The sequence below is a fragment of the Electrophorus electricus genome, chromosome 11, assembly GCF_041902795.1.
Source record: "Electrophorus electricus isolate QZ-2024a chromosome 11, ASM4190279v1, whole genome shotgun sequence".
Lineage (NCBI taxonomy): Eukaryota > Metazoa > Chordata > Actinopteri > Gymnotiformes > Gymnotidae > Electrophorus > Electrophorus electricus.
This window is the reverse complement of record NC_137507.1, coordinates 7,565,001-7,575,000: the sequence shown is the minus strand read 5'-3', so window position 1 is coordinate 7,575,000 and position 10,000 is coordinate 7,565,001. Positions and strand designations below refer to the sequence as shown.

Below are 10,000 nucleotides of genomic sequence, written 5' to 3'. Positions count from 1 at the left end.
GGGAACTGTGACAAAAGTGACCCTTAAGACACACTGCTTTCCCTGCTATTGTCAGCAGATGTATACTATGGCTGTTGTCAGCCCACTCAGCTCACACACACACACACACGTGCGCATACACACACATGCACACGCACACACACGCACACGCACACACACACACACGCACGCGCAGGCACGAGCACACACGCACACACACGTTCGCATACACACACACACACACGCACACACACACACACACGTGCGCATACACACACACACGCACACACACACGCACGCGCAGGCACGAGCACACACGCACACACACACACACATGCACACACACACACGCACACACGCACGCGCAGGCACGAGCACACACACACACGCACAAACACACATGCACACGCACACACACACACGCACACACACACACACACAAACACACACACACACACACACACGCACACACACACACTTTTCCTACAGCTGCAGCACCGTTGTCAGTCTAAAGTAGACCGTTGCAAGTTTAAATAAACTAGCTGCTCTGGTCACATGACACATAACTGGGGTATGAACCCTCTGTTCATATGACACGTAGCTGGGGTGTGGACTCTCTGGTCACATGACACGTAGCTGGGGTGTGGACCCTCTGGTCACATGACACGTAGCTGGGGTGTGGACCCTCTGGTCACATGACACGGAGCTGGAGTGTGGACTCTCTGGTCACATGACACGTAGCTGGGGTGTGGACCCTCTGGTCACATGACGCGTAGCTGGGGTGTGGACCCTCTCTCTGATAGAACTATATAGCATTCCTGTTATTTAGGGGGGCTCATGTATGTGAGCCTATTAGTCCCTCTCTCTCTCTCTGTGTGTGTGTGTGTGTGTGTCACTAGCTCACTCATGCGTGTCACTCATGATTAAACAACAGCCATGTCTCTGTTTCTGCCGAGCCATCCTAGAATGCCTCATACTTATTCTCTCGCTCCATCTCTCTCTCTCTCTCTCTCTCTCTCTCTCTCTCTCTCTCTCTCTCTCTCTCCTTCTCCCTCATTTTTCCAGGATGTCTTCCAAGCGACCAGCCTCTCCATATGGGGGAACAGATGGAGAGGTAGTCATGGCGACGAGCAGACAGCGATTGGAGGATGAAGAGGTTGACGGACATGCTGTCATTCACTTACCCCTGAGCTCCTACTGCAGCAAGGTGTCTCCGCGCTCGCCCCGCCCCCTTGACAGTCCCCCCACACTACACAGCAGCATGGTAGGCTCCGCCTCACTTCTCAGAAATCCCTGCCCCTGACACCCTAACCACATTCAGCCTCTGGCAGCAAGCCTGTCCTGAACCTTGACCCCTCCCTTGGAGGTCCATACACACCTCCCACATCAGTTCTCATAGTGAATCACAGGGTTTTATCTGCTGTGATTTAGAGAGTCAGATACAGTGAGTTAACCACACACATATTATCAAAACATCATTCTTCTAATTCTATTATTCATTCTTCTAATTCTAATTCTTCTAATTCTATTGTTATTATTAGTTATTATTATTATTATTATTAATAATAAATGCATTACCCTCTCACAAGAAATTTACACACACTCCTGAGAATACATATACACACACACACATAACACAGACACATCTCACATCTCCTGATGTCTGTGTCCGTCCTGATTTGCTGATGTCACAGGCAGCTTGGCGTAACCAGTGTAACGTCTGGATCCGGTTTAAATGATTCACACGTATTCTGTTATTGCTGTGTATTTATGAGTTCATACATACAGTCATGGCGCTGAGGACAACAGCAGGTATACCGCATGTTACAAACCCTCTCTAAGACACCATAGAGAGGGAGGGTGCATGTGCTGTTGTGTGTGTGTGTGTGTGTGTGTGTGTGTGTGTGTGCGCGTGGCACACCTTATGCTGCACACCACTGGAGACCATTAGAATCACTCGGTCTGACCTTTGACCCACGCACGCTATCACCATGCTCAGCATTCTGTACAGTACACTTTAGGAATCTCCCCAGCAGTAAAACTGAGTCAGTACTTATGAACAGCATTCTGTACAGGGCGTGCGAGACCATTAGTTTCCCACAATAGTCTAAAGTCCTTGCGTTTGCTCTTTAAACTGGTGTCACTCGTGCTGTTAGTCAAAGACAGGAGGCTCACTGTCCACTGCTGTCTTCCTCAGTCCTGCCTCTATCAGTGTTATAGCTTCATTATTAGGAATTATTATTATTATTATTATTATTATTATTATTATTGTCGTTATTATTACATTATTATTGACATTATTATTATTGGTGTTAATAATAGCAGTTATTATTATTATTATTATTGGTGTTAATAATCGCAGTTATTATTATTATTATTGTGGTTGTTGTTAATAATAATAACAATAATAATAATAATAATAATAATAATAATAATAATAATAAAACACTTTAGCACAAGTACAGCTTTTTGTTATTATATTATTATTATTATTATTATTAATATTGTTGTTATGTGCTAGTTTTTTTTTTATATCTTATTTTTATCTTATTATTATGGTGTATTTTAGCCAGTAACGGAGCCTCTTTCTCGCTGACATGACAGACAGCACCGGAGCGAAAAGGAGAGGGAACGCGCGAGCTGTTTTCCATCTGGATTAATAAAGCGTAGCCTGTCCGTCTCGCGGACCGGCTTTTCCCGAGGCAGGCTGGCACGCGCGAGACGTTAAGTTTTCTTGAGCCGTAGCGCCGCTCAGATCCGCGCAGAGTGGCGCGAGAGGTGAGCGAGAGGGAGATTTACACGCGCAGGCTCGCAGGGGCTTTGTCACGGCAATTGTACAAAGTGACGTGGAAGTGCAAATCGACTCCGCGAGCCCCTGGGTGGAGGCTGGTGTACAGGCGCGAGAGGGAGAAGATTACTGCTTTATCTTGTCATACTGAATTAACACGGCAGCGCGCGCTTCAGCTCCACTGACCTCTTCATCCTGGCGCGCGGCTGACGGAGCGCCGCACGACGGCGTTGCTAAGCACAAGCCTGGCGCGCGCTCCCGTCCATCACGCCGTCCCTCGCGAGTTTGCTGCGAGAGATTGGAGGCTTCTAGACGGATAAGTGGAAGCGCTTCGCGTGCAGGTGATAATAGTGAGGTGTTAATTACGCGCCTTTTGTCCGTGTAATTAGGGCGCGCGTTAGGGCACGCGTTCATCCGCACGTCCGCTGTCCAATTTGGAGTATCGCGGCTGCGCGTGGCTTCTCCAGATGCGACGAGCAGTCTGGAAATATTTGGCAAAAGTCGCTTTTACTGAGACACCAAACACTAGACAGTCTGGGTGCTGGAGCCCGAAACACGTAAAACACAAAACACCAAATAAAACAGACGCAGATTATCAACTGACAAACGGCGTCCTGTTTCACACCAAGAATATTTCACTCTGTCGTACATACAACTATCGTCAGAATTTTAAACTGAAGGCGATATTGATGCACTCGCTTTTAAAGTTTGTTGAAGAGAAAACTGACAGAACAGATAATGAAATCGAGAAAGCTTTTGTAATGTTCGGTATTACGGTGGCTAAAAATGGCAAATTAATTAAAGTTAAAAGGTCTGTGAGGAACTAGGATTGTATTTTTATACATTTTTATTTACAATATTAAAAAGTTGTACTTTTATACATTATTGCCAACCTGGTCATAAAGTTAGTAAAGAAACGCAATTACACAATAAGAAATGAAAATGACGATTTTACCAGTTATTTATTTAGCCCTAAATATAGAGAGATTCTATACTATTGCTATATAGCGAGTGAACGCATGCGTGTGTTTGTTAGCGTCACAGATGACAATAGCAGCGTTGAGGCATGACAGCAGATTTAGTCAACAGACCAGGGAGAGAGGACGCGAGTGTGCGTGTGCGTGCGTGCACTTCAGCAGAACTGACACCTGGGCTTCATGCGTTCGTTGCTTCCCTTATAAGAAACGTCGTGGTTACGGTCGTGCGTCTGCTCGCTTTCGAAGTACTGAAGCTTCTGTCCTCGGGCCGGTGAGCGCGTGAGCGTCTCCGAGCTCCGCGCACCCGTGTCCACGATCACTGAGCCGTCACTTTGATCATTACTTACGTCATAAGGCACATTACATTTGCGTACGCCCGCCCTAATCCTCTGCCTCCACACCCTTCCTGTGAGCGTTTAGTTAATGTCACCGAGGACAGATGGTATTGATGATAATGTTATTGATGATAGATCTTACTGATAGCTGTTATTTGATGAAAGATGTTAGTGATTATTGATGTAATAGTATTAGAAGCATCTTTAGAGTAGTTAGATGTCTCTTAATCTAGTAAACTATGTTTTATTCTGTTTGTCTGTAGGAGATCTGAACTGCTTCAGATGGAAAGTAGCTGACAGTTTATTATTTATTTACGTGGTTTTTAGGAGTAGTTTCCCCTGACACTGTGTTTAAACTATTAACTGAACACACGTGTAGCAGGTACAATGGTTTCTATGGTCTGTTAGTCTTCCCATGGACTGTCCTAGCAGGTGAACGACTAACTTGTAGCTCTGTCCTATTAATGGGGGAGGGGTAATGAGAAAAAAGCAGCACAGAACGAGAGACAGTGAACGAAAGTGAGAGATTAAGAGAAACAGAGACAGACAGAGCGAGAAAGAGAAAAAGAGAGAGAGAGCATTTGTAGGAATGGTGGCATCTGTGCTGGCTGACGGGGGAAAAAGAGAAAAACAGCGTTTTGCTTTCTTGGCACGAGTTGAAGTGTGTTTAAATGTGCTCCTGTCACAGATGAGCTTAAGAAGACAAAAGTTGTTGAATTGTGTTGCCGTGCTGCAGGAGGGAGAGACGCAGGCTGGCGGCTTCCACGCTGTCGCAGGCATTGCATGGGAGAACTGACATCTGCAAATCTAAAACCAGAACCACCCACACGGCACAGGATGGCACATCATAAATACATATAAACACACTGCAGCACACATGCACAGACACACTCACGCGCACACCTACACACACAAACACACACACAATCAGCTTTACACACTTAGTAAAATATTGGACATATACTCACATTAACACTGACACACAAAAACACACCTACCGTACATTAATTGACTCACTGTCTCTCTCTCTACATCTCTCTCTCTCTCTCTCTCTCTCTCTCTCTCTCTCTCACACACACACACACACACACACACATGCTATAGGATGCATATAAGTAAAAATGGCGACGTCTTTGGGTCATGGAGGAGGAGGTAGACGTTGCAGTGTCAGTGTCTGACAACGGCGCACTTGTGTGTAAAACTGATCACTGGAAACTGCACAGACGGTTGACTGGATCACACTCAGAAACAGAAGAGCGTTGACCCTTCATCTGTCCACGTCTTAGTGTCAGTCTGGACGAAGGAGGACAAGACCCCCTCCCCTCCCCGACAACCACCCCACCCCACCCTGACAACCACCCCTCTGCCATTTTTATTTGTTTTGTTTTGGAGACGTGTGGTGCTCGGGGTTTGGCAGGCGGGGGATTACATAGATTGGTTGTGACAGGTGTGACCGCATGTTTAAGACGCATGACACAGTAAATGTAAGCAGAGTCCCAGCAGAAGACTGTCTGCTTCCTATATTCTCTTTCTCTTTCTCGTTTTCTCTCATTCTGCCTCTCGCTTCCCCCCCCCCCCCCCCCCCGCCCCACCAGTAAACTCTTAAGTTCCTTTGCTCTTTTTCGGTCATCAGTCTTGATGTCAGAATTCTCTTAATCCCCGTTGAAACAGCCTAACTAGAAGGAAGAAGGCATCAGATGAAAGGATGTGTGAGCAGTGCCAGACCGCTGTCTGCAGGGTGGGGGCTGGATGTGAGAGCTTTTACCAGGCAGATGACAAGGGTGAGGTGAAAGATTTGTACCATGAGATCTCGAACCCGGGGCCCGCTCCGTTAGAACCAGGGCTCGGTCCGTCAGAACCAGGGCTCGAGCTGACAGAACCAGTGCTTCATCCAGCAGAAACGGGGCTCGGTCCATCAGAACCAGGACTCGGTCCGTCAGGACCAGGGCTCGATCTGACAGAACCAGTGCTTGATCCAGCAGAAACAGGGCTCGGTCCATCAGAACCGGGACTCGGTCCATCAGAACCAGGGCTCGGTCCGTCATTAGCAGGCATCTGGAGACTTTCTCAGTGTTCATGTGCTCTTATCATGTTCTTCACTTAGTGATCTGTGGTCCCAACGCACACGACTAACAGGATTTGCGGTTGTGCATGAGGCCTTGTTCTGGAACACATGGGAACCGGGTCTTCCTCTGCCAACTCACCAGGGTGTGTGTGTGTGTGTGTGTGTGTGTGTGTGCATGTCAGTCTATGTGTGCACTCTGGTATTTGTTGATTTAAGTTTTAAGTGTGTTTTTATTTTGTTCTTTGTTGTTGATTTTGGTTTAGTGTTAACGAACGTCCACCACGGAGACGCCAGCAGCGTCGAACAGCACGACAACACCGATGAAAACGCTACCTGTCGCATCCTTTTTGCTTTTAACATTTTCATTCCTAAACACACATGGATGTGAGGGTAGACCAGCGAAGAACATGGCGAACTGGATTAATCATTACCCAGCCTGCACACACACTGCGCAGAGACAGAGAACACACCTTACTCTGTCCTTTGTCTGTTAATGAATTTGTTTATTAACGCCGTTGTTTATTCCTGTTGTTGTTGTCGTTTCTTGTAGATTTCGAACATTTGCATTTCTGTGTTAATAAAGTAAAACGTCCAGTGCTGTGAGGTTTCCATTACTGAAGGGGGACGTAGTCTTCCATCTTTAGGATTAAGCTATTGTCCGATTCCCTGAAGTCTCAGAGCCATTGTCTGTCCTGGACATGTTTCCGCAGATAACAGAGACTGATTAGCCCAAGATTAACTTCCATTAATGGATATGGACTATTGACCCTGCAAATACCTGATTCTTTCTGTAATTAAACCTGCAAAAGAGATTCGGTGAGCTGGGTCAATGCCAGGTACCAGGTGTCTGTGTGTGTGTGTCTGTGTGTTGTGTGCACATTACACTGACTTGATCATGTGATCATATTTGATTTAACTCATAACCTCCATGTTACGCATTACGTTCGCCCGGCACAGGTTCACGTTACCTGTGTGCATGGACGACGCCACCACGTGAGGATGCGTTTTAGAGTACAGAGCTGATTACACCAGACACGGTGAAGTAGTGGGGCGATTGTGTCGCATTATAAAAGTAGCTGGCTGCGTGTAATGAGGATGATGATTGATATAGCAGCTGTCCTCCTCTCCCAGAGAGCTCTCTCGAGCCAAATCAAGACGAGGCTGTTGCTGCCGAAAAACGTGAATGTCCTTGTGTTTCTGGATCCGATTCAAAGCAGCAAAACCCCAGAACAAAAGATGATTTGCCTTGATTTAACAGGAAGTGGAAAATTGTCCCTGCTTTAAGCTCGGCTGCCTCCCTGTTGGGGCCAGACCACAAAGCCTGCTGGGGGTCGTGTGGGGGCGGGGCTTGCAGTGGGGCACAGCATTTGTGGTGGAAGTTCAGTGTCTTTAGCTGAGTAGTTTTAGATTAAAAAGTTGAAAAGGTTTTGTATTCATGTTGGTTTGATTCCATTCATTGCAGTTCAGGTAAATTTCTTACTGACATTTCATTATGGCCAAAGCATCATGTAAATTACTGTTAATAAACATAAGATGATTGTAATGTTTCAGTTTGAAAGAAAGTGTCTGAAATTATGAAGGGCTGTGAATAACCTCCCTATCTCTCTCTTTCTCCTTCTCTCTCTCTCTCTCTCTTCCTCCTTCTCACTCTCTCTCTCCCTCCTTCTCTCCCTCTCTCTCTCCCTCCTTCTCTCACTGTCTCCCTCTCTCCCTCTCTCTCTCCCTCTCTCTCTACTTCTCTCCCTCTCTCTCTCTCTCCTTCTCTCTCTACCTCCGTTTCTCTCATTCTCTCCCTTTGTCTCTTGCTCCTTCTCTCTCTCTCTCTCTCTCTCTCTCTCTCTCTCTCTCTCTCTCTCTTTAAGGAGCAGGAGAACAGTAAAGGCCTTGCTCTGAGTCCCTACGCCCAGCACAACTCGACTACCTCACCCAGTAAGCAGCAGGGGGCAGTGTTGCAGGCGGGGCTGGACGACAGCTCGGCCCGGCTGGGGAGTGAGTGTGGGGTGTCTGGGGCGTCCGGAGCGTCCGGGGCTCTGGGCACTCCGGAGAGACGCAAGGGCAGCCTGGCCGACGTGGTGGACACACTGAAACAGCGCAAGATGGAGGAGCTGATCAAGAACGAACCAGAAGGTGAGAGCTGGACAACAAGCACACACACACACACACACTCTCTCTCTCTCTCTCTCACACACACACATATATGAGCACGTGCACACATGCACTCACACACACTCTCTCTCTCTCTCTCTCTCTCTCTCTCACACACACACATATATGAGCACGTGCACACATGCACTCACACACACACACTCTCTCTCTCTCTCTCTCTCTCTCACACACACACACACATATATGAGCACGTGCACACATGCACTCACACACACACTCTCTCTCTCTCTCTCTCTCTCTCTCTCTCTCTCACACACACACACACACACACACATATATGAGCATGTGCACACATGCACTCACACACACACTCTCTCTCTCTCACACACACACATATATATGAGCACATGTACACATGCACTCACACACACACATGCAATATTATCATAAAGACAAAAGCCACCTGATGGCTGTCTCATCCAACCAGTTGTCAGAAAGGGGGTCATTACCATGACTGCAGAAGGCTTCGGTGTGTGTGTGTGTGTGAGTGGGTGTGTGTGTGTGTGTGTGTGATTAGTATCAAGGCCTCAGTGCAGTCAGAAAGACGAGAAGGATGAGAAGGATTTTGAAGAGCATCTCTCTCTCTCTCTCTCTCTCTCTCTCTCTCTCTCTCTCTCTCTCACTCTCTCTCCTTCAGGCTCCGTCCAGTCTGACTACCAAATGTGTGTACTGAGGGCCTGTGTAGATAAACCAGGCCTTTGTGTGAGCAGTGCCTGCATCAGCTGTTCAGGAACATTGTTCTGTGCACGTTTGCATATTCATTACAGGTTGATTGTTCTGGGACCAGCCCTGCTTCACTATATACAGCACATGGGTTTCATGGTGTGTGTGTGTGTGTGTGTGTGTGTGTGTGTGTGTGTGTGTGTTCAAGCCCCACTGGACGCTGCTCTTGTAGCCTCTTATTATAACTAGAAACAATATTACATGTGTGTGTGTGTGTGTGTGTGTGTGTGTGTGTGTGTGCTCGGTTTTCTCGATGTACGTTAAACACTCATGTACAGCTGCTACTGTTGTAAAACAGAAAGACAACACAGGCCAGACATACAATGCATTTACCATTCACCATGTTCCTGTTACCACACAGACTTAACACACAGACTTAACATACAGAGAGTTACCACACAAACTTAACACTCAGAGGGTTAACACACAGATTTAACACACAAAGAGTTAACACAGTGTTAACACACAAAGCGTTAGCACACAGAGTAACCACACAGTGTTAACAAACAGAGTTGGCACACAGAGTTAGCACAGTTAACACACAGAGATAATGCACAGGGAAAACATACAGGATTAACACAGAGTTAACACACAGAATTAACACACAGAGAGTTAACACAGAGTTTACACAGTGTTAACACACAAAGATAATGCACAGGGAAAACATACAGGGTTAACAGAGTTAATACACAGAATTGACACACAGAGCCAGTTAACACTCAAAGCTAACATACAGAGTTAATACACAGAATTAACACAGAGAGATAACACACAGAGCTGTCGCACCGCAGAGTTAATGGACAGAGATAACGCACAGAGCTAACACAGAATTAACACAGAGAGATAACACACAGAGCTGTCGCACTGCAGAGTTAATGCACAGAGATAACGCACAGAGCTAACACAGAATTAACACACAGAGCTGTCGCACCGCAGTTAATGCACAGAGATAACGCACAGAGCTAAC

General features: G+C 46.6%; 1 protein-coding gene across 4 annotated transcripts in view; it reads left to right on the top strand.

Annotated features, from left to right (window-relative positions):
* The window catches only part of sox5 (SRY-box transcription factor 5), an 84,974-nt gene that overhangs the window by 10,083 nt on the left and 64,891 nt on the right, over window positions 1-10,000 (top strand). For 3 of the 4 annotated variants that reach the window (XM_035528239.2, XM_035528238.2, XM_035528236.2), the window contains exons 2-3: window positions 1,045-1,243; window positions 8,007-8,271. In XM_035528239.2, the coding sequence (XP_035384132.2) occupies window positions 1,045-1,243; window positions 8,007-8,271 (464 nt within the window). The remainder of the gene's footprint in view (window positions 1-1,044; window positions 1,244-8,006; window positions 8,272-10,000) is intronic. The other variant, XM_081722687.1, reaches the window with a different exon arrangement.